The sequence below is a fragment of the Cherax quadricarinatus genome, chromosome 49 (assembly GCF_038502225.1).
Source record: "Cherax quadricarinatus isolate ZL_2023a chromosome 49, ASM3850222v1, whole genome shotgun sequence".
Classification (NCBI taxonomy): domain Eukaryota; kingdom Metazoa; phylum Arthropoda; class Malacostraca; order Decapoda; family Parastacidae; genus Cherax; species Cherax quadricarinatus.
In genome coordinates, this window is record NC_091340.1 from 17343489 (window position 1) to 17370180 (window position 26692).

The 26692-nt window shown below is 39.9% G+C and overlaps 1 protein-coding gene across 3 annotated transcripts in view; it reads right to left on the reverse strand.

Moving 5' to 3' along the window:
* pps (protein partner of snf) overlaps positions 1–26692 on the reverse strand; it is a 593176-nt gene that overhangs the window by 142098 nt on the left and 424386 nt on the right. For all 3 annotated transcript variants that reach the window (XM_070095224.1, XM_070095226.1, XM_070095225.1), the window contains one exon: positions 16163–16880. In XM_070095224.1, coding sequence (XP_069951325.1) covers positions 16163–16880 — 718 coding nt within the window. The remainder of the gene's footprint in view (positions 1–16162; positions 16881–26692) is intronic.

Genomic DNA, 26692 nt, shown 5'->3' on the forward strand with positions numbered 1-26692 from the left:
AAAATGGGGCTCAAAGTGGGCAAAATCGCCGATGCGTAAACATCGCCGAGACCGCTAACTTTGCGAGAGCATAATTCCGTAAGTTTTCTATCAAATTTCAAACTTTTGGTGTCTTTATGATCGGGAAAAGATTCTCTATCTTTTCATAAGAAAAAATAATTTTTTTTTTTTAAATTTGGCCGACCCTGAGAACGAGTTTCGGAGAGGGCCTGTCGACCCTCAAAGGGTTAATTGAGCTACGTGTAGAAAGAAATTTGGTAATAAGTAATACATATTTTATGAAAAAGAGGATAAATATACAAGGTATGATGTAGCACGTAATGAAAGTAGTTTGTTAGATTATGTATTGGTGGATAAAAGGTTGATGGGTAGGCTCCAGGATGTACATGTTTATAGAGGGGCAACTGATATATCGGATCATTATTTAGTTGTAGCTACAGTTAGAGTAAGAGGTAGATGGGAAAAGAGGAAGGTGGCAACAACAAGTAAGAGGGAGGTGAAAGTGTATAAACTAAGGGAGGAGGAAGTTCGGATGAGATATAAGCGACTATTGGCAGAAAGGTGGGCTAGTGCAAATATGAGTAGTGGGGGGGTTGAAGAGGGTTGGAATAGTTTTAAAAATGCAGTATTAGAATGTCGGGCAGAAGCTTGTGGTTATGAGAGGGTGGGGGCAGGAGGAAAGAGGAGTGATTGGTGGAATGATGAAGTAAAGGGTGTGATAAAAGAGAAAAAGGTAGCTTATGAGACGTTTTTACAAAGCAGAAGTGTTATAAGAAGAGCAGAGTATATGGAGAGTAAAAGAAAGGTGAAGAGAGTGGTGAGAAAGTGCAAAAGGAGAGCAGATGATAGAGTGGGAGAGGCACTGTCAAGAAATTTTAATGAAAATAAGAAAAATTTTTGGAGTTAAACAAGTTAAGAAAGCCTAGGGAAAGTATGGATTTGTCAGTTAAAAACAGAGTAGGGGAGTTAGTAGATGGGAAGAGGGAGGTATTAGGTAGATGGCGAGAATATTTTGAGGAACTTTTAAATGTTGAGGAAGTAAGGGAGGCGGTAATTTCATGCACTGGCCAGGGAGGTATACCATCTTTTAGGAGTGAAGAAGAGCAGAATGTAAGTGTGGGGGAGGTACGTGAGGCATTACGTAGAATGAAAAGGGGTAAAGCAGCTGGAACTGATGGGATCATGACAGAAATGTTAAAAGCAGGGGGAGATATAGTGTTGGAGTGGTTGGTACTTTTGTTTAATAAATGTATGAAAGAGGGGAAGGTACCTAGGGATTGGCAGAGAGCATGTATAATCCCTTTATATAAAGGGAATGGGGACAAAAGAGATTGTAAAAATTATAGAAGAATAAGTTCACTGAGTATACCAGGAAAAGTATACAGTAGGGAAATAATTGAAAGAATTAGAGGTAAGACAGAATGTAGGATTGCGGATGAGCAGGGAGGCTTCAGAGTGGGTAGGGGATGTGTAGATCAAGTGTTTACATTGAAGCATATATGTGAACAGTATTTAGATAAAGGTAGGGAAGTTTTTATTGCATTTATGGATTTAGAAAAGGCATAAGATAGAGTGGATAGAGGAGCAATGTGGCAGATGTTGCAAGTATATGGAATAGGTGGTAAGTTACTAAATGCTGTTAAGAGTTTTTATGAGGATAGTGAGGCTCAGGTTAGGGTGTGTAGAAGAGAGGGAGAATACTTCCCGGTAAAAGTAGGTCTTAGACAGGGATGTGTAATGTCACCATGGTTGTTTAATATATTTATAGATGGGGTTGTAAAGGAAGTAAATGCTAGGGTGTTCGGAAGAGGGGTGGGATTAAATTATGGGGAATCAAATTCAAAATGGGAATTGACACAGTTACTTTTTGCTGATGATACTGTGCTTATGGGAGATTCTAAAGAAAAATTGCAAAGGTTAGTGGATGAGTTTGGGAGTGTGTGTAAAGGTAGAAAGTTGAAAGTGAACATAAAAAAGAGCAAGGTGATGAGGGTATCAAATGATTTAGATAAAGAAAAATTGGATATCAAACTGGGGAAGAGGAGTATGGAAGAAGTGAATGTTTTCAGATACTTGGGAGCTGACGTGTCGGCGGATGGATTTATGAAGGATGAGGTTAATCATAGAATTGATGGGGGAAAAAAGGTGAGTGGTGCGTTGAGGTATATGTGGAGTCAAAAAACGTTATCTATGGAGGCAAAGAAGGGAATGTATGAAAGTATAGTGGTACCAACACTCTTATATGGATGTGAAACTTGGGTGGTAAATGCAGCAGCGAGGAGACGGTTGGAGGCAGTGGAGATGTCCTGTCTAAGGGCAATGTGTGGTGTAAATATTATGCAGAAAATTCAGAGTGTGAAAATTAGGAGAAGGTGTGGAGTTAATAAAAGCATTAGTCAGAGGGCAGAAGAGGGGTTGTTGAGGTGGTTTGGTCATTTAGAGAGAATGGATCAAAGTAGAATGACATGGAAAGCATATAAATCTATAGGGGAAGGAAGGAGGGGTAGGGGTCGTCCTCAAAAGGGTTGGAGAGAGGGGGTAAAGGAGGTTTTGTGGGCGAGTGGCTTGGACTTCCAGCAAGCATGCGTGAGCGTGTTAGATAGGAGTGAATGGAGATGAATGATACTTGGGACCTGACGATCTGTTGGAGTGTGAGCAGGGTAATATTCAGTGAAGGGATTCAGGGTAACCGTTTATTTTCATATAGTCGGACTTGAGTCCTGGAAATGGGAAGTACAATGCCTGCACTTTAAAGGAAGGGTTTGGGATATTGGCAGTTTGGAGGGATATGTTGTGTATCTTCATACGTATATGCTACTAAACTGTTGTATTCTGAGCACCTCTGCAAAAACAGTGATAATGTGTGAGTGTGGTGAAAGTGTTGAATGATGATTAAAGTATTTTCTTTTCGGGGATTTTCTTTCTTTTTTGGGTCACCCTGCCTCGGTGGGAGACGGGTGACTTGTTGAAAAAAAAAAAAAAACATGGTGACATTACACATCCCTGTCTAAGACCTACTTTTACCGGGAAATAGTCTCCCTCTGTTCTACACACCCTAACCTGAGCCTCACTATCCTCATAAAAACTCTTAACAGCATTTAGTAACTTACCACCTATTCCATATACTTGCAACATCTGCCACATTGCTTCCCTATCCACTCTATCATATGCCTTTTCTAAATCCATAAATGCAATAAAAACTTCTCTACCTTTATCTAAATACTGTTCACATATATGCTTCAATGTAAACACTTGATCTACACATCCCCTACCCACTCTGAAACCTCCTTGCTCATCCGCAATCCTACATTCTGTTTTACCTCTATTTTTTTCAATTATAACCCTACCGAACACTTTTCCTGGTATACTCAGTAAACTTATTCCTCTATAATTTTTACAGTACCTTTTGTCCCCCTTCCCTTTATATAAAGGGACTATACATGCTCTCTGCCAATCCCTAGGTACCTTCCCCTCTTTCATACATTTATAAAACAAAAATACCAACCACTCCAACACTATATCCCCCCCACTGCTTTTAACATTTCTGTCATGATCCCGTCAGTTCCAGCTGCTTTACCCTCTTTCATTCTACGTAATGCCTCACGCACCTCCCTCACACTCACATCCTGTTCTTCTTCACTCCTAAAAGATGGTATACCTCCCTGGCCAGTGCATGAAATTACCGCCTCCCTTTCTTCGTCGACATTTAAAAGTTCCTCAAAATATTCTCACCATCTACCCAAAACCTCCATCTCCCCATCTACTAACTCCCCCACTCTGTTTTTAACTGACAAATCCATTTGTTCCCTAGGCTTTCTTGTTTAAAACACAAGAAATTTTTTTCTAATTTTCGTTAAACTTTCTTGACAGTGCCTCTCCCACTCTATCATCTGCTCTCCTTTTGCACTCTCTCACCACTCTCTTCACCTTTCTTTTACTCTCCATATACTCTGCTCTTCTTATAACACTTATGCTTTGTAAAAACCTCTCATAAGCTAACTTTTTCTCTTATCACACCCTTTACTTCATCATTCCACCAATCACTCCTCTTTCCTCCTGCACGCACCCTCCTATAACCACAAACTTCTGCCCCACATTCTAATACTGCATTTTTAAAACTATTCCAACCCTCTTCAACCCCCCCCCCCACTACTCATACCTGCACCATCCCATCTTTCTGCCAATAGTTGCTTATATTTCACCCGAACTTCCTCTTCCCTTAGTTTATACACTTTCACTTCCCTCTTACTTGTTGCCATTTGCCTCTTATCCCATCTACCTTTTACTCTAACTGTAGCTACAACTAGATAATGATCCTATATATCAGTTGCCCCTCTATGAATGTGTACATCCTGAAGCCTACCCATCAACCTTTTATCCACCAATACACAATCTAACAAACTACTTTCATTACGTGCTACATCATACCTTGAATATTTATTTATCCTCTTTTTGATACAATATGTATTACTTTTTACCAAACCTCTTTCTACACATAGCTCAATTAAAGGCTCCCCATTTTCATTTACCCCTGGCACCCCAAATTTACCTACTACTCCCTCCACAACATTTTTACCCACTTTAGCATTAAAATCCCCAACCACAAGTACTCTCACACTTCGTTCAAAACTCCCCATGCATTCACTCTATATTTCCCAAAATCTCTCTCTCTCCTCTATACTTCTCTCTTCCCGAGGTACATATACGCTTACTATAACCCACTTCTCACATCCAACCTTTATTTTACTCCACATAATCCTTGAATTAATACATATATAATCCCTCTTTTCCTGCCATAGCTTATCCTTCAACATTATTGCTACTACTCCTTTAGCTCTAACTCTATTAGAAACCCTTGACCTAATCCCATTTATTCCTCTCCACTGAAACTCACCCACCCCCTTCAGCTTTTTTTCACTTAAAACCAGGACATCTAGCTTCTTTTCATTCATAACATCCACAATCATCTCTTTCTTATCATTTGCACAACATCCATGCACATTCAGACTTCCCACTTTGACAATTTTCTTCTTATTCTTTTTAATAATTATTACAGGAAAAGGGGTTACTAGCTCATTGTTCCGGGCATTTTAGTTGACTTTTACAACACGCATGGCTTACGGAGGAAAGATTCTTATTCCACTTCCTCATGGATATAAAAGGAAAAGTAATTAGAACAAGAACTAAGATAAAATCAAAGAAAACTCAGATGAGTGTGTATAAATAAATGTGTAGTGTGACCTAAGTGTAAGTAGAAGTAGCAAGACGTACTCTTGCTTACCATTTGGAATTTTTATTCACACAAAAAATAGAAGATTTACTGTTATGCAGATGACTGCACTATTGTAATAACTGTATAAATAATGTCAACCCATTTATGACTGCATATTTGGAATGGCCACTTGGACAGGTATTGTTTACTCTTGAACATAATCAAAAATCAAATATTTTTGCTACTTTGAGCTCAATTTCAAGATACTTTTTGTCATGAAATCAATCAAAATCATATCTATTTCTGTAATATATCTTCCATTCTATCAAATGAGATCAAAAAACGAGAATATAACTATAAAAACCATAAGAAAATATACTGCTAAGGGGCAGCTAATGGCTGAGAAGTGAACTCCGTTACTTATGGTTTGATTTCTTTCAGTTTTGGTGTACATTAAGAAGTATCTTTCCATCATGCATTGTTCAAGTTTCAATAAGATAGTCCAACAAACAAATGAGATCCAATTCCTCAGATCAAGAGCAAGAACCCCTCACCAGCATCAAGGAACCTCCCATGAGGCCCACTCGCATCTGGAAATTTCGCTCACGCCTGGAAGCAAAAAATGACCGAGCAGCTGCTCATATCTGGACAAACTCGCACGTGGGTGCACTCGTAAGTAGAGGTTCCACTGTAGTTTTTTTTTTTTTGTAACAAACTGGCCATCACCCACTGAGGAAGGGTGACCTGAAAAACAAACACTTTCAACATCATTCATTTCATCACTGTTTTGCCAGAGGTGCACCGACACTACAGTTCAGATGTCAGCATAGTTGCTGATCCCTGTGTTGTATAGCATATCAGTATCATCCATGTGCTTTAGATAGGAGATCCCTAGGCCTGTGAGTGTTTGTGTGACGTCACGGGATGCGCATGTGTACGTTCGTACCTCTGCCACCCTCTCAGTCGGCGTTTGACATAGGCTAGGACAGGCAGAGGCTGGGCTCCATTTCCCATCATCACAGTCTGACAATATATCGTTACCATCCAACAAGTGTGTCTACCTTCAACCCTCGATATCACCTTTTAAGAACCCCTACGATAAATGGTGGCAACGGAGGGCCTGTAATTCTGATGATTACAGCGATTTCTGGAGATAAATTTCGACCGAGCCTGCCATCTTGTGAGTAGGCCTGCCGAGCAGGGTACACTCGACCTACCTCAAGCCAGCTACTCTCCCAAGCTTCTACCAGCCACTACATTATTCACTGATCAGTCTCTTTGTATTAGTGTTTATCTGCTTATTTGCATCACTCCCGAGGGGTTGACCCGAGTTTGCCAAATAAACCTGCTTCCAGTCTGTGGTGGGGGAGTCAGAACAACCGAGTCCAGTCCAGCCTAGCTTACTCCATCCAGTTCTTTTGCCTGCCAAGCCAGCTTCCACTCCTGCTGTGCTCATCGTGAGAAGTTATCAAGCTATTCTGTGTGAAGGGTTAAGATAAGCCAGCTAGCAACTAACCCAGGTGTCTTACCCCAGTACTCAAGTAAGCCACGTGAGTAGTCTTCATCGCTTGTGATTCAAGCTCCAAGCCATTCTGAGTGCTCTTTTTCATCCTTGTGGTGTTGTGGTATTTCGTGGGTGTATTTCAAGCCAGCCAGCTTAGAATTATCTTCGCAGCAGTGTGGGTGTCCTCAGTGAGGCTTACGCCGTTCAACCCATAGGCCCACGACCACGTGTGTCTCACCACGCGGTCTCGGTCTTAGCCCTGCTAACCCCACTAACTCACCACGCGGCCTCAGATGCCTTAGCCCTGTTTACCCATAAACCCAACCACTCTCTCACTGTGTTGTGGTACTCACCCAACCTCTACCAGTGTTTTGGCGCACTACTAAGGGTTGTAGCACCATATTTTAAGGACCACATAGGGGGTCAAGAGCTAGAGTGTGTCTTCGACAGTGGCGCCAACCGTTAAAAGCCTCCTGTGTGAAGTCTATCGTCGATGTAAGCACAATTCTACGATCACGTGTGCAGAGGACAGCAGCAAGACGACATAAACAATCCTCCAACCTTCCACCATCAACCTTATTCTTCACCAAGTCGTTACAGCGATATTTTTTTCATAGAGACATTTGCGAGTGTTGAGACATTTCTTTTGTGTTCCAGTGATTTTCTTAGTGACATTCAGTGACTCTCAAACAGACTCAGTGTTTGTTTGCAATAATCTTTTTATCTCCTTAATTCAGTGTTAATTTCCATGCATTATCTTATGTCTGTTGTGTTGTGTGTCTTTTTATACACTTGAAGTAAGTACTTAGTGTTTTCCTTTGTTGTGTATGCAACATATGAGCAGTATAGAACTTGTGTTTACACTTCAGAATCACCTAGTGTTCTCAGTATTCCAGTGAATTCAGTAATTTATTTAGTTATATTCTGCATCACAACTCAGTGTTGTCTCCATTATATATATATTTCTTTCATCCCAGCATTTGTGTATTCTTGTTTTGTTCCCTGTGTGTTGAACATTTTTTTTTGTGTTCATATTCTTTCATTTAGCCAGTGTCTAATTCGTCTTATTTCCACAGACAATAGTGCCATTATTTTGTGCAAGCAAGAAATTATTATCAAAATTTTTCACATACCAAGTTTCATTGCAAGAAAATTCTAGTACAGTGGACCCCCGGTTAACGATATTTTTTCATTCTAGAAGTATGTTCAGGTGCCAGTACTGACCGAATTTGTTCCCATAAGGAATATTGTGAAGAAGATTAGTCCATTTCAGACCCCCAAACATACACGTAAAAACGCACTTACATAAATACACTTACATAATTGGTCGCATTCGGAGGTGATCATTATGCGGGGGTCCACTGTATTGTGTTTATGTTGATATGCTGTGTTCTGCATCACTGTAAGTGTTCAAACTTTTTTGTTCTGTGTTTTTAGCACCTATTATTTTTCATGTTTCATTGAACAAATTCACTCTTAGTGCAATTTTTAAGTTCTTCTTTTAGAGTAAATTGTTCCTTTGCTTGTTAAGTGTTGCTTGAGTGCAGTTAAGAGTCAAAGTGTTCCCTCAGTTCATTCCTTGATATATTTCTTTTCTTGTGTGTGTAATATTTTTTTATTATTGCACATTGACTCATTTTGCAATAATTCTTGTGCAAATATTGTGTTGCCATTAAAGTTTTTCTTGCAGAGATTTTATGCAGTGTTGTGCAATACTTTTTGATTAGCAATTGTCATTTGCAATATTGCTACAGTTTATTTCAGTGCAGTTTCATATGCTCTGTTCTGTGCATAATATTTTATTCTTTCTTTGCCATTTTATTTTATTCCAGTGAATTGTGTCCCAGTTTGTTTTATTTTGCACAAGCTTTATTGAGTCCATTTTATCATTTTATTGTGTGTTTCCCTATTGCATTGAAAGTCAAGACAACTCACTGTGCCATTCATTCAATTTAAAGTAAAATTGAGCAAATCAGATTTGAGTAAAGTACAAGTTCTCTTGATTTTCAAAGTGTTGTTCATTCAGTTGCGTATTTTTCTTGTGTGAGTTCTTTACTTACTGTGTGATCTGTCAATTTTTAATTACTTATGCAGAATAGTTAAGCATTTTTTTCTTCCCATTTAAGTTCACTATGTTGTGTGTTCCTCAGTTATGTTTTCTTTTGTTTCTCTAAATTCTTGTTTTACATTTTGCAAATATGTCTCAAGTCTTCTCAACCGATGCCTCAGCACATGCTGCTAGTACAACCATTAATGCGTCAGCTCAAAATTCGAGTAACTCCTTATCAAACGATAGACATACTCAGACTTCTAGCCTGCGTAATTTTAGTCGTGATCCGTATGATGCTATGCCATTCTTCAATGGTAACCCAGACAACCTTGAAGGTTGGTTTACCGCTGTTCGAGCCAGAGCTGATGCTTCAGTTGATGGTCTTCCATCTGAGAGTTGTTTAATCAGTTCGGAAAGGAGAGTCTAGCCCGTTCTCCAGCAGCCTCACATGTACTTAACTTAATTCGTATGGAGGATTTTCAAGATCTGACCAGGTGGCAAGATTATGAACAGTTAATTCGTAATTATCTTGAACCGGTGCGAGAAACCAATCCGTTTGTTGTTCTCAAAGAATTAGTTTGCACAGCTCCGAGACCAGAAGAGTCATTAGATGAGTTTGCTCTTCGTCTTAATAACCTAATGTCTTCATTCGTTAAAGCAGGTCAAAATTCCAAGTACCTTAAAGATAACGATAAACCAGCCCTTGATGGGTTTGCCAAATTAGCCGCATTTGGAGTTATTAACCCCTTCAGGGTCCAAGGCCCAAATCTGAAGTGGTGCCCCAGTGTCCAAGAATTTAAAAAAAAAAATTTGTTATTTTTTCTTATGAAACGGAAGAGAATCTTTTTGTGAAGGTAATAAAACAAAAAGTACAAAATTTGATGGAAAATTGACGAAATTATGCTCTCGCGAATTTTGATGTGTCAGCGATATTTACGAAGCGGCGATTTTGCCGACTTTGACTCCCATTTTAGGCCAATTACATTATTCCAGTCAACCAAATTCTTAGCTATTTCACTAGTATTACTTCTATTCTATCGATTGAGCACAAGAAATCGCCAAGTCAACTGTTTCAACTACAAATTAAAGTGATCGGAAATTGTTAATTTGGCCAATTTAACACAAAGTTCAAAATATTCCAATTTAAAAATAGGGTCCAGAATAAACAATGTAGGTATTCCTGGAACTAAACTAACATTTCCTCTGTTCATTAGTTACATTTTGAGGCTTTACAAATAAATTCCATTTTGATTTTTTATTCACATAATGAATTTTTATTCACACCAAAAAATAGAAGATTTACTGTTATGCAATACTGTAATAATTGTATAAATATCATCACCATATTTGTGAATGCATATCAGACCCACCAGCTGGCGTGTATTAGACGTGTGAGGTCGTTTGTTTACTCTTGAACATCGGCAAAAATTTAACATTTCTGCTACTTTGAGCTCAGTTTCAAGCCATTTCCAGTGCTAAAACCAATCAAAATCATCTCTATTTCTGTAATATGTCTTCCATTCTACCACATGAGACTAAGAAATCGCAAATACAACTATAAAAAACATACAAAAAAACACTGCTAAGTCGCTGTTTTAATAAAAAAATCGTGATTTCAGTTTTTTCTCTCATTATACACAGTGTGCTGCAGGATCTGTTTTATGTGGTGCACACATACCACATAGATGTATTCTCTCATATCTAGGCCCAAATGTGCCACTCACAGTTTATCAGAGTGAGCTGAGCTTATGACATAGATCTACGGTTTGGACACTGAACGTAAAGCCGTAGATCTACAGGACGGACCCTGAAAGGGTTAAACAACTAATGCCACTGACATCTATGTATGTGTACAATTCAAGTCCGCTAGATGCTACTATGGGACCGCTCGCAGCTCTCATCCATGTACGAAATTTGTGTCCCAAGGGAACCTTCCCTTATCGTAAGTCTATGCCAACCACTTTGTCTACTCCTGTATCTCCTCTAGTTTGTGCTACTACCAAAACTCCCAACCTTAATCACTCGCGTCCATCATCCAAAGCTAGTGTTAAAAGCCATCATTCCCGTAGCACCCGTAGTATGTACAGTATCCACAGTCAAAGAACTTGTTACAATTGTGGTTACCATGGCCATATTGCTATTAATTGTCATGATAGTCACCCTAAGAAGCGTCGTACTGATGATGAGTACCAGTCAGATCTTCCCTACTGTACTTATCATAGAATTCATGGACATGACACATCTGAGTGCAATGCTCTCTACAACCTGCAGTACTCTAGATCTTTCCGTGGCCGTTCCAACCGCAGAGCCAGGAGAGGAAACAGACGTCATGGTTCACAAACTAACCAGAACCAGGCTCATTCTTCCAATTCGGGGGAATCCGAGCGCCCAAGTCTACTCATCCAGTCGTGACAGTAGTAGGTGATAACGAGTACACCATCCCAGTCCAAAATTCCTATGAAGCCTTAGCCAGCCTTGAGAATGACAACCCTGCTGTTGATGCTGCTTCACACGTCTCTAAAGTAGAGGAATTTGGGGATGAAGTAGAAAATGCCTTCTCCGATGACAACCCACCTTTCTGTTTGCATATAACTCCTAACGAAACGATTGGTCCTTTAGTACAAGCTTCTGTCCATAATGCGCCCGTTCATGTGTTCATGGACTCTGGTGCGCAAGTTAATATCATTAGGTCTAGCTTGTGTCCTCCTCGTTGAACCAACTACTGTAACCTCCCTCAGTGGAGTAGCTGGTTCCCTTCTGCGAGTCCGAGGTCAGACTTCGCTCACCTTTACTATCCAAGGCAGAGACTTTACTGCTGCTTTTCTTGTTGTCGACCAGATTACTTTCCCTGGTGACCTTCTACTGGGATTTGCTTCCATGCGAGACTTACGCATTGTGCTTGACCCGTACCGATGGCATGCCCAAATTGACGACTTGATCGTTCCATTCTGGGGTTACCAGCTTGGATCAGAAATCTGTCATACTGCTGCAGAGTATGATGTACGGATTAAGTCCTTACAAGCCAATGCATTCTCCAGTAGCGTACCCAAGCGGTCAGGCACTGGTAACTCTGTCACTCCCATCTGTGTTCCACCTACACCTTCAGACTTGCAAGATAGTGTTCCGTTGCCTCAAGTGTCCGAGGACACTCAGACTGCCTTGAGTGCACAGCCTATCCCTGCAATGACTGCTAGTTCGAGTAGTAGTTTCTCCACAGGGGATGCCTTGTCAGAAAACGATTACTTGAAACTAGTAATGCCATCTCTTGTTGATGTCACATGCCGTCTGCAGAAAGACGTCTCTGTTGCGGCTAGTGCTCTCACTAGAGTGTCTGTTGTTGTTCCTAATGTTCCAGATGGTGATAACGTCCTAGTTGACAGTGATTTCTGCAAGGTCAAGGGTTTATTTGTTGAACCTTCCTTACACATTGTAAGAGACAGTAAGATCCATTTACTCCTTGCTAACACTTCGGGTCACAGTGTTCGTCTCAGAACAAATACCAACCTCGTTGACCTAGTTCACTATCCTTACCCTGTTCAAGTACAGGATGACGTGCCACCTGACCAGTGGGTCGGTGCTATTTCAACAGTGGAGACCTCATCCACTCTGTTGGATCAATCCATTCCACCAGTTGAGGAGAAAGACTTAGCTCCCACTGACTTCCCAGACGAAGTCAAGCGTTTGTTGACTTTGTTGAACAAACGTTGTAACGCCATTGCCTTACCAGGTGAGAAGATGGGTGTAACGAACTTATTGTCCCATCGTAGTCCACTTGAACCTGGTACTAGACCTATTTATATACCTGCGTACAGAATGCCCCATTCCCAAGTTGCTGTCGCAGAAGAACTGATCAATCAAATGCTCAATGATGGAGTTATTGCACACAGCAATTCACCCTGGAATGCGCCCTTGATCCTAGTGCCTAAGAAGGATGGCACTTGGCGCCCAGTGAATGACTTTAGGAAGTTAAATGTGAAAACTATTCCAGATCGCTTCCCACTTCCTGTACTAGGTGATCTTTTACGCAATATCGGAGATAACAAAGTCTTCTCGACCCTGGACTTGTTACAAGGGTTTTGGCAAGTCCCTCTTCATGAGGACAGCCAAGAGTTAACTGCATTCTCCACTCCCACAGGTCATTATCATTTCCTACGAATGGCTTTTGGATTACGATCGTCACCTATCACGTTCTCTAGACTCATGACCAACATCTTTAGAGGTCTTATAGGTAAAGCACTTATGGTGTACTTAGATGACGTAATCGTCATGTCCGAAGATGTGGATACACACCTGAAAAGACTTGATATAGTACTTGGCAAGCTTGAAGAAGCCAATTTAAAGATCAAACTGTCCAAATGTCAATTTTTCAGATCAGAAATTAAGTTTCTGGGTCACGTAGTCACTCCTAGAGGGGTTACGACTGATCAAAGTAAAGTAACTGCAGTATTAAATTTTCCAACTCCCAAAACTGCTGATGCTTTAAGATCCTTTGTGGGTCTAGCAGGTTTCTACAGATCTTTCATTGCAAATTTTTCTTCAATAGCAGCTCCGCTAACTGAATTGCTTAAGAAAGATGCTCCTTTCGTTTGGACCTTCCGTCAAGAAAGAGCATTCCAAACTCTAAAAGAAAAGCTAACATCTGCTCCAATTTTGAAATTCCCAGATTTTGCTAAGCCTTTCTATCTGACAACTGATGCTAGTTCAACTGGCATAGGTGCCGTACTAGCTCAGAAGACTGATGGCAAGTACAACGCAGTTGCATTTGCTAGCCGAGTCCTTATGAAGGCTGAACGTAATTATACAGTAACGGAGCAAGAAGCTTTAGCAATAGTATGGTCTTTAAAGCACTTCTGAGACATTATTTACCAGTACCCTGTTCATGTCTTGACAGACCATGCACCACTGATACCTTTATTCCAGAACAAACAACCTACTGGAAGGTTAGCCAGATGGACCTTGACTATCCAAGAGTTCAATCCCACTTTTGAACATTTACCTGGCAAGTCAAATGTAGTCGCAGATGCTTTATCGTGACACGTTAGTGTAGTTACTGCAGATCCTCCATTTACTGTTGAGCATGTCAAAAATGCCCAAAGAACAGATCCCATGTGGTCTGGTGTGATTCGATTCCTGCTCCAGGAAGATCTTATTCTTACTGTGAAGCCACCAGCACCCATTAGTGACTTTGTAATGAGCCAAGAATTACTGTATCGAACAGCCGAGTTGGGTACTCCAAGCAGAAGAGTGTACCAGTTAGTAATTCCACAGTCACTAGTGAACGTAGCTCTACAGCTAGTTCACGATGCACCAGGTGTTGCACACCCTGGTATGGATCGTTCTGTGAAACAAGCCAGAATGAAATACTTTTGGCCACGTATGGCAACTGACATTTCCGAGTATGTTAAGAAATGTAGTGTCTGTATGCAACATAAAGGGAATGTCAATGGTCCTAATCCAATCCAAGTGTACCCAACCACTAGCGAACCATGGGAAAGAGTTGCCTTTGACTTGTTAACCAATTTTAAATGTTCCCTCCAAGGCAACAAACATCTGTGTGTTATGGTAGACCATTTCACCAGATATTGTGAGTTAGTTCCTATTGCAGATAAGACTGCAGAGACAGTAGCTAAAGCGTTTAAAGAATGCATTATCTGCAGGCATACCACCCCAAAGTCCTTAGTAACAGATAATGGAGGTGAATTCTGTAATGAGATTCTTGAAAATTTGTGTACTTTATACAAGATCTCTAAATCCACCATTGTTCCTCATCATCCTGCCAGCAATGGGTTAGCCGAACAAACCAATAAGAAAGTACTTGATGTCCTGAAAGCCACTATCAACCCCAATAGTGAAACTTGGGATGAAGTCATACCAGATGTCCAGTGTGCCATAAATTCTGCTTACAATGCTTCCATAGGTGATACTCCACATTATGCATTGGATGGTGTAGACAAGCGTTTACCCTATGAGTTGTTATATTCCACTCCGAAACCTAATTATAACCCTGATGATTTTGTAGCAACTCGTACCAGCATGGCTCAAAGTGTTTTTAGAAGAATCCGTGAAACACTTCATAAATCAACAGCAGAATTTACTAAAGTAACTAATAGCCGTGCTAAGCCGTCAGAAGTAAAAGTAGGTTCGAGAGCAATGCTGACAAATTTCAACAAAACATCCGCAATGCCTAAGCTCGATCAAAAGTTTGTCGGACCTTATCGAGTTGTAGAACATATCTCTGGTAATAAGTATAAGGTTAGAGAAATTAGTACTGGTAAGTACAAAGAATCGCATTTAGATCGTATGAAATTAGTATGCGATGTTGATGATATTGCTACCCAGACTAATGTGACAGATGCTGAAAATCCTCTTGACTCTGTACCCTCTACCTCAAATACTCAGTCAGATAACCAACCTGAATGTCGTTATTCCTTGCGTACTCGACAAGTAATCAGAAACCCACAAGTATCTTTTGTAGATACTCGTTCAGATCTCCCTCAGTCAAGGCATGTGTTAGCCACTGCAGAGGAATTCGATCCTCCCAGAGATGATAACCATTCTGCATATGTAAACCTCACCCTCGGAGAAATTGGGTTTAAATGTACATAGTCTGTATAACTAGATGTCCAAGATGAAGTAAATTGTCAACTGTTTGTTATTAACTGATTAGTTTTTTCAGAATTTTTTTTTTTCGTATTCACGTTCCCTCCGTATTCTGAGAATTTGACAGTAATGATCTGAGTGCGCACCAGATGCCTTTGCTGTTAATTTCACCTTGTGTATATATATATTTATTCTTCCTCAGAATCTGTAGAGTGCATGAATACAGATCGATCGATCAATTCCATCCATATTGTACAATGATTTGTTCTTATAGTTTGTAATGCATTACGTTAAAAGTGATTACGTTAACACCCATTACGTAAAACTCATTTTGTTAACATCCATTATGATACCATCCATTAATTCTAAGTTATATATGAATTTGTTATTGTATAGAATCAGCCTAGAACCACCTGCCTGTTCAGCCTATAGATAGCAGTATATGTCGAGACGACATACGTAACATGACCGAGCTGTCAGCATAGTTGCTGATCCCTGTGTTGTATAGCATATCAGTATCATCTCACCTTCAGAGTGCAGGCTATGTATTTCCCACCTCCAGGACCCAAGTCTGCAAATCATTTTTTCTGAATCCCTCCACAAAATGATATTTTGCTCACACTCCAACAGCTCATGAAGTCCCAAAAACCACTTGCCTCCACTCATTCCTTGGATGTCCAAGCCCCTTAAATGTATATAACTGCTTCAAATTTATCACAGATTTTGTATTATAAACTAAAATCCATTGTGCTCTTTATAAAAAAAATATTATTAAAAACTTACATATGTGGCTTACCTCAAATGCAGATGCCTGAAACTTGGCCACATCAGGCATGTGTATGATTCCTTTCCAAACATTCAATGATTCACCAGAATTGACAGCAGGCAAATTAACTGAGGAAACAGTTGCTTTATGAACACCCACATGAGGTGGAGTTAACCTTTCTGATTCATTGTTGAAATCAGACGACAATGGTGGTTGTGGTAAGACTGCTCCTGAATACGCTGGTGCTGGTGCTGGTGCTGGTGCAAGAGGCTTACTTTCTCTTGGTAAAGGGGGTGTAGTAGAACCTCCAGACACTAACAGTGGAGAAGTAAGAGGCACATCCTCAATTGGCAGAGGAGGAGTGTCAGGAAAATCTTCATCAGGAAGAGGAGGAGGAGTACATGGAATATCATCATCTGGGAGAGGAGGAGGTGGAGTAGAAGGACTTTCACCATCAGGGAGAGGAGGAGCACTTGGAACTTCCTCACTAGGAAGGGGTGGAGTCGATGGAATCTCATCAGGAAGTGGAGGAGTCGTGCACACATCATACTGTAGTGTAGTGGTCGTAGGTGTGTCTGGTATGGGCGAAAACTCTGAACCATCATAAGTAGGTAGAGGAGGCATATATCCTGGAGAGTCAGGTGGTAGTGGGGGCATTGACTGATTCTCAGGAAAAAGTACTGGTGATTTCATTCCACCAACTCTGTATGGTGATGCACAGTCTATTACCTCCAACACCTCTGGGCTACTAAAATAAAGAAAAATATACTGTCAGGTAAAATTAAATTTTAAAACTGTAAACTCTAAGTATAATAGGACTATTGTAATTACATTAAGATATGAAAAAATTCAAGATCAAAGTTCAATTCACAATATCAAAAGTGATATGAAAGGTAATCAAACAGCAATGGAACATTTTGTCATACAGAGGGTGTTTATAGCAGACTATATGTCAGTACAAACAAATATATCACTGATTTCAATCAGTTTACATATATATATATATATATGAGATGACCGACTTGTTGAAAATATATATATACATATATAAATATATATAAATATATATATATATATATATATTATATATATATATTTTTTTTTCAACAAGTCGGCCGTCTCCCACCGATATATATATATATATATATATATATATATATATATATATATATATATATATATATATATATATATATATATATATATATATATATATATATATATATATATATATATATATATATATATATATATATATATATATATATATATATATATATATATATATATATATATTTATTTATTTTCAACAAGTCGGTCGTCTCCCACTGAGGCAGGGTGACCCAAAAAAGAAAGAAAATCCCCAAAAAGAAAATACTTTCATCATCATTCAACACTTTCACCACACTCACACATTATCACTGCTTTTGCAGAGGTGCTCAGAACACAACAGCTTAGAAGCATATACGTATAAAGATACACAACATATCCCTCCAAACTGCCAATATCCCAAACCACTCCTTTAAAGTGCAGGCATTGTACTTCCCATTTCCAGGACTCAAGTCCGACTATATGAAAATAACCGGTTTCCCTGAATCCCTTCACTAAATATTACCCTGCTCACACTCCAACAGATCGTCAGGTCCCAAGTATCATTCGTCTCCATTCACTCCTATCTAACACGCTCATGCACGCTTGCTGGAAGTCCAAGCCCCTCGCCCACAAAACCTCCTTTACCCCCTCTTTCCAACCCTTTCGAGGACGACCCCTACCCCTCTTTCCTTCCCCTATAGATTTATATGCTTTCCATGTCATTCTACTTTGATCCATTCTCTCTAAATGACCAAACCACCTCAACAACCCCTCTTCTGCCCTCTGACTAATGCTTTTATTAACTCCACACCTTCTCCTAATTTCCACACTCCGAATTTTCTGCATAATATTTACACCACACATTGCCCTTAGACAGGACATCTCCACTGCCTCCAACCGTCTCCTCGCTGCTGCATTTACCACCCAAGCTTCACATCCATATAAGAGTGTTGGTACTACTATACTTTCATACATTCCCTTCTTTGCCTCCATAGATAACGTTTTTTGACTCCACATATACCTCAATGCACCACTCACCTTTTTTCCCTCATCAATTCTATGATTAACCTCATCCTTCATAAATCCATCCGCCGACACGTCAACTCCCAAGTATCTGAAAACATTCACTTCTTCCATACTCCTCCTCCCCAATTTGATATCCAATTTTTCTTTATCTAAATCATTTGATACCCTCATCACCTTACTCTTTTCTATGTTCACTTTCAACTTTCTACCTTTACACACATTCTCAAACTCATCCACTAACCTTTGCAATTTTTCTTTAGAATCTCCCATAAGCACAGTATCATCAGCAAAAAGTAACTGTGTCAATTCCCATTTTGAATTTGATTCCCCATAATTTAATCCCACCCCTCTCCCGAACACCCTAGCATTTACTTCTTTTACAACCCCATCTATAAATATATTAAACAACCATGGTGACATTACACATCCCTGTCTAAGACCTACTTTTACCGGGAAGTATTCTCCCTCTCTTCTACACACCCTAACCTGAGCCTCACTATCCTCATAAAAGCTCTTTACAGCATTTAGTAACTTACCACCTATTCCATAAACTTGCAACATCTGCCACATTGCTCCTCTATCCACTCTATCATATGCCTTTTCTAAATCCATAAATGCAATAAAAACTTCCCTACCTTTATCTAAATACTGTTCACATATATGCTTCAATGTAAACACTTGATCTACACATCCCCTACCCACTCTGAAGCCTCCTTGCTCATCCGCAATTCTACATTCTGTCTTACCTCTAATTCTTTCAATTATAACCCTACCGTACACTTTTCCTGGTACACTCAGTAAACTTATTCCTCTATAATTTTTACAGTCTCTTTTGTCCCCCTTCCCTTTATATAAAGGGACTATACATGCTCTCTGCCAATCCCTAGGTACCTTCCCCTCTTTCATACATTTATTAAACAAAAGTACCAACCACTCCAACACTATATCCTCCCCTGCTTTTAACATTTCTGTCATGATCCCATCAGTTCCAGCTGCTTTACCCCCTTTCATTCTACATAATGCCTCACGTACCTCCCCCACACTTACATTCTGCTCTTCTTCACTCCTAAAAGATGGTATACCTCCCTGGCCAGTGCATGAAATTACCACCTCCCTTACTTCCTCAACACTTAAAAGTTCCTCAAAATATTCTTGCCATCTACCTAATACAGTGGACCCCCGCATAACGATCACCTCCCAATGCGACCAATTATGTAAGTGTATTTATGTAAGTGCGCTTGTATGTGTATGTTTGGGGGTCTGAAATGGACTAATCTACTTCACAATATTCCTTATGGGAACAAATTCAGTCAGTACTGGCACCTGAACATACTTCTGGAATGAAAAAATATCGTTAACCAGGGGTCCACTGTACCTCCATCTCCCTGTCTACTAACTCCCCTACTCTGTTTTTAATTGACAAATCCATACGTTCCCTAGGCTTTCTTAACTTGTTTAACTCACTCAAAAATTTTTTCTTATTTTCATTAAAATTTCTTGACAGTGCCACTCCCACTCTATTATCTGCTCTCCTTTTGCACTCTCTCACCACTCTCTTCACCTTTCTTTTACTCTCCATATACTCTGCTGTTCTTATAACACTTCTGCTTTGTAAAAAAACCTCTCATAAGCTAACTTTTTGTCTTTCATCACACCCTTTACTTCATCATTCCACCAATCACTCCTCTTTCCTCCTGCCCCCACTCTCCTATAACCACAAACTTCTGCCACACATTCTAATACTGCATTTTTAAAGCTCATCCAACCCTCTTCAACCCCTCCACTACTCATCTTTGCACTAGCCCACCTTTCTGCCAATAGTCGCTTATATCTCACCCAAACTTCCTCCTCCCTTAGTTTATACACTTTCACTTCCCTCCTACTTGTTGTTGCCACCTTCCTCTTGTCCCATCTACCTCTTACTCTAACTGTAGCTACAACTAAATAATGATCCAATGTATCAGTTGCCCCTCTATAAACATGTACATCCTGGAGCCTACCCATTAACCTTTTATCCACCAATACATAATCTAACAAACTACTTTCATTATATGCTACATCATACCTTGTATATTTATTTATTTATCCTCTTTTTCATAAAATATGTATTACTTATTACCAAATCTCTTTCTACACATAGCTCAATTAAAGGCTCCCCATTTACATTTACCCCTGGCATCCCAAATTTACCTACTACTCCCTCCACAACATTTTTACCTACTTTAGCATTGAAATCCCCAACCACAAGTACTCTCACACTTGGTTCAAAACTCTCCACGCATTCACTCAACATTCCCCAAAATCTCTCTCTCTCCTCTACACTTCTCTCTTCTCCAGGTGCACTTACTATAACCCACTTTTCACATCCAACCTTTATTTTACTCCACATAATACTTGAATTAATACATTTATAGTCCCTCTTTTCCTGCCATATCTTATCCTTCAACATTATTGCTACTCCTTCTTCAGTTCTAACTCTATTTGAAACCCCCTGACCTAATCCCATTTATTCCTCTCCACTGAAACTTTCCCACCCCCTTCAGCTTTGTTTCACTTAAAGCCAGGACATCTAGCTTCTTCTCATTCATAACACCCACAATCATCTCTTTCTTATCATTTGCACAACATCCACGCACATTCAGACTTCCCACTTTCACAATTTTCTTATTCTGATTCTTTTTAGTAATCTTTACAGGAAAAGGGGTTACTAGCCCATTGTTCCCGGCATTTTAGTTGACTTACAACACGCATGGCTTACGAAGGAAAGATTCTTTTTTATTTTATTTTTTTATTATCACACTGGCCGATTCCCACCAAGGCAGGGTGGCCCAAAAAAGAAAAACTTTCACCATCATTCACTCCGTCACTGTCTTGCCAGAAGGGTGCTTTACACTACAGTTTTTAAACTGCAACATTAACACCCCTCCTTCAGAGTGCAGGCACTGTACTTCCCATCTCCAGGACTCAAGTCCGGCCTGCCGGTTTCCCTGAACCCCTTCATAAATGTTACTTTGCTCACACTCCAACAGCACGTCACGTATTAAAAACCATTTGTCTCCATTCACTCCTATCAAACACGCTCACGCATGCCTGCTGGAAGTCCAAGCCCCTCGCACACAAAACCTCCTTTACCCCCTCCCTCCAACCTTTCCTAGGCCGACCCCTACCCCGCCTTCCTTCCACTACAGACTGATACACTCTTGAAGTTATTCTGTTTTGCTCCATTCTCTCCACATGTCCGAACCACCTCAACAACCCTTCCTCAGCCCTCTGGACAACAGTTTTGGTAACCCCGCACCTCCTCCTAACTTCCAGACTACGAATTCTCTGCATTATATTCACACCACACACTGCTCTCAGACATGACATCTCCACTGCCTCCAGCCTTCTCCTCGCTGCAACATTCATCACCCATGCTTCACACCCATATAAGAGCGTTGGTAAAAATATACTCTCATACATTCCCCTCTTTGCCTCCAAGGACAAAGTTCTTTGTCTCCACAGACTCCTAAGTGCACCACTCACCCTTTTCCCCTCATCAATTCTATGATTCACCTCATCTTTCATAGACCCATCCGCTGACACGTCCACTCCCAAATATCTGAATACATTCACCTACTCCATACTCTCTCCCTCCAATCTGATATCCAATCTTTCATCACCTAATCTTTTTGTTATCCTCATAACCTTACTCTTTCCTGTATCCACTTTCAATTTTCTTCTTTTGCACACCCTACCAAATTCATCCACCAATCTCTGCAACTTCTCTTCAGAATCTCCCAAGAGCACAGTGTCATCAGCAAAGAGCAACTGTGACAACTCCCACTTTATGTGTGATTCTTTATCTTTTAACTCCACGCCTCTTGCCAAGATCCTCGCATTTACTTCTCTTACAACCCCATCTATAAATATATTAAACAACCACGGTGACATCACACATCCTTGTCTAAAGCCTACTTTTACTGGGAAATAATTTCCCTCTTTCCTACATACTCTAACTTGAGCCTCACTATCCTCGTAAAAACTCTTCACTGCTTTCAGTAACCTACCTCCTACACCATACACCTGCAACATCTGCCACATTTCCCCCCTATCCACCCTGTCATACGCCTTTTCCAAATCCATAAATGCCACAAAGACCTCTTTAGCCTTATCTAAATACTGTTCACTTATATGTTTCACTGTAAACACCTGGTCCACACACCCCCAGGGTACCTTTCCTAAAGCCTCCTTGTTCATCTGCTATCCTATTCTCCGTCTTACTCTTAATTCTTTCAATAATAACTCTACCATACACTTTGCCAGGTATACTCAACAGACTTTTTTTTTTTTTTTTTTTTTTAAACAAGTCGGCCGTCTCCCACCGAGGCAGGGTGACCCAAAAAAGAAAGAAAATCCCCAAAAAGAAAATACTTTCATCATCATTCAACACTTTCACCACACTCGCACATTATCACTGTTTTTGCAGAGGTCCTCAGAATACAACAGTCTAGAAGCATACACATATAAAGATACACAACATATCCCTCCAAACTGCCAATATCCCAAACCCCTCCTTTAAAGTGCAGGCATTGTACTTCCCATTTCCAGGACTCAAGTCCGACTATATGAAAATAACCGGTTTCCCTGAATCCCTTCACTAAATATTACCCTGCTCACACTCCAACAGATCGTCAGGTCCCAAGTACCATTCGTCTCCATTCACTCCTATCTAACACGCTCACGCACGCTTGCTGGAAGTCCAAGCCCCTTACCCACAAAACCTCCTTATCCCCCTATAATTTTTGCACTCTCTTTTATCCCCTTTGCCTTTATACAAAGGAACTATGCATGCTCTCTGCCAATCCCTAGGTACCTTACCCTCTTCCATACATTTATTAAATAATTGCACCAACCACTCCAAAACTATATCCCCACCTGCTTTTAACATTTCTATCTTTATCCCATCAATCCCGGCTGCCTTACCCCCTTTCATTTTGCCTACTGCCTCACGAACTTTCCCCACACTCACAACTGGCTCTTCCTCACTCCTACAAGATGTTGTTCCTCCTTGCCCTATACACGAAATCACAGCTTCCCTATCTTCATCAACATTTAACAATTCCTCAAAATATTCCCTCCATCTTCCCAATATCTCTAACTCTCCATTTAATAACTCTCCTCTCCTATTTTTAACTGACAAATCCATTTGTTCTCTAGGCTTTCTTAACTTGTTAATCTCACTCCAAAATTTTTTCTTATTTTCAACAAAATTTGTTGATAAGATCTCACCCACTCTCTCATTTGCTCTCTTTTTACATTGCTTCACCACTCTCTTAACCTCTCTCTTTTTCTCCATATACTCTTCCCTCCTTGCATCACTTCTACTTTGTAAAAACTTCTCATATGCTAACTTTTTCTCCCTTACTACTCTCTTCACATCATCATTCCACCAATCGCTCCTCTTCCCTCCCGCACCCACTTTCCTGTAACCACAAACTTCTGCTGAACACTCTAACACTACATTTTTAAACCTACCCCATACCTCTTCGACCCCATTGCCTATGCTCTCATTAGCCCATCTATCCTCCAATAGCTGTTTATATCTTACCCTAACTGCCACCTCTTTTAGTTTATAAACCTTCACCTCTCTCTTCCCTGATGCTTCTATTCTCCTTGTATCCCATCTACCTTTTACTCTCAGTGTAGCTACAACTAGAAAGTGATCTGATATATCTGTGGCCCCTCTATAAACATGTACATCCTGAAGTCTACTTAACAGTCTTTTATCTACCAATACATAATCCAACAAACTACTGTCATTTCGCCCTACATCATATCTTGTATACTTATTTATCCTCTTTTTCTTAAAATATGTATTACCTATAACTAAACCCCTTCCTATACAAAGTTCAATCAAAGGGCTCCCATTATCATTTACACCTGGCACCCCAAACTTACGTACCACACCCTCTCTAAAAGTTTCTCCTACTTTAGCATTCAGGTCCCCTACCACAATTACTCTCTCACTTGGTTCAAAGGCTCCTATACATTCACTTAACATCTCCCAAAATCTCTCTCTCTCCTCTGCATTCCTCTCTTCTCCAGGTGCATACACGCTTATTATGACCCACTTCTCTCATCCAACCTTTACTTTAATCCACATAATTCTTGCATTTACACATTCATATTATCTTTTCTCCTTCCATAACTGATCATTCAACATTACTGCTACCCCTTCCTTTGCTCTAACTTTCTCAGATACTCCAGATTTAATCCCATTTATTTTCCCCCACCGAAACTCCCCTACCCCCTTCAGTTTTGTTTCGCTTAGGGCCAGGACATCCAACTTCTTTTCATTCATAACATCAGCAATCATCTGTTTCTTGTCATCCGCACTACATCCACGCACATTTAAGCATCCCAGTTTTATAAATTTATAAAGTTTTTCTTCTTCTCTTTTTTAGTAAATGTCTACAGGAGAAGGGGTTACTAGCCCATTGCTTCCGGCATTTTAGTCGCCTCATACGACACGCATGGCTTACGGAGGAAAGATTCTTTTCCACTTCCCCATGGACAATAGAAGAAATAAAGAGGAACAAGAGCTATTTAGAAAAAGGAGAAAAACCTAGATGTATGTATATATATATGCATGTGCGTGTCTGTGAAGTGTGACCAAAGTGTAAGTAGGAGTAGCAAGATATCCCTGTTATCTAGCGTGTTTATGAGACAGAAAAAGAAACCAGCAATGCTACCATCATGCAAAACAGTTACAGGTTTCTGTTTCACAGTCATCTGGCAGGACGGTAGTACTTCCCTGGGTGGTTGCTGTCTACCAACCTACTACCTACCTCACATATATATATATATATATATATATATATGTGAGTGCCTGCACTCTGAAGGAGGGGTGTTAATGTTGCAGTTTAAAAACTGTAGTGTAAAGCACCCTTCTGGCAAGACAGTGATGGAGTGAATGATGGTGAAAGTTTTTCTTTTTCGGGCCACCCTGCCTTGGTGGGAATCGGCCGGTGTGATAATAAAAAAAAAAAAAAAAAAAAAAAAGTATATATATATATATATATATATATATATATAATATATATATATATATATATATATATATATATTTAAGGTAGTAGGTTGGTAGACAGCAACCACCCAGGGAGGTACTACCGTCCTGCCAAGTGAGTGTAAAACGAAGCCTGTGATTGTTTTACATGATGGTAGGATTGCTGATGTCTTTTGTCTGTCTCATAAATATGCAAGATTACAGGCATGTCTTGCTACTTCTACTTACACTTAGGTCACACTACACATACATGTACACATTTATTTATACACACTCATCTGAGTTTTCTTTGATTTTATCTTAATAGTTCTTGGTCTTATTAATTTTCCTTTTATATCCATGGGGAAGTGGAATAAGAATCTTTCCTCCGTAAGCCATGCGTGTTGTAAAAGTCAACTAAAATGCCGGGAACAATGGGCTAGTAACCCCTTTTCCTGTAAAGATTACTAAAAAGAATAAGAAGAAGAAAATTGTCAAAGTGGGAAGTCTGAATGTGCGTGGATGTTGTGCAGATGATAAGAAAGAGATGATTGTGGATGTTATGAATGAGAAGAAGCTGGATGTCCTGGCTTTAAGTGAAACAAAGCTGAAGGGGGTGGGAGAGTTTCAGTGGAGAGGAATAAATGGGATTAGGTCAGGGGTTTCAAATAGAGTTAGAGCTAAAGAAGGAGTAGCAATAATGTTGAAGGATAAGCTATGGCAGGAAAAGAGGGACTATAAATGTATTAATTCAAGGATTATGTGGAGTAAAATAAAGATTGGATGTGAAAAGTGGGTTATAATAAGCGTGTATGCACCTGGAGAAGAGAGAAGTGTAGAGGAGAGAGAGAGATTTTGGGAAATGTTGAGTGAATGCGTGGGGAGTTTTGAATCAAGTGTGAGAGTAATGGTGGTTGGGGATTTTAATGCTAAAGTGGGTAAAAATGTTATGGAGGGAGTAGTAGGTAAATTTGGGGTGCCAGGGGTAAATGTAAATGGGGAGCCTTTAATTGAGCTATGTGTAGAAAGAAATTTGGTAATAAGTAATACATATTTTATGAAAAAGAGGATAAATAAATATACAAGGTATGATGTAGCACGTAATGAAAGTAGTTTATTAGATTATGTATTGGTGGATAAAAGGTTGATGGGTAGGCTCCAGGATGTACATGTTTATAGAGGGGCAACTGATATATCGGATCATTATTTAGTTGTAGCTACAGTTAGAGTAAGAGGTAGATGGGAAAAGAGGAAGGTGGCAACAACAAGTAAGAGGGAAGTGAAAGTGTATAAACTAAGGGAGGAGGAAGTTCGGGTGAGATATAAGCGACTATTGGCAGAAAGGTGGGCTAGTGCAAAGATGAGTAGTGGGGGGGTTGAAGAGGGTTGGAATAGTTTTAAAAATGCAGTAT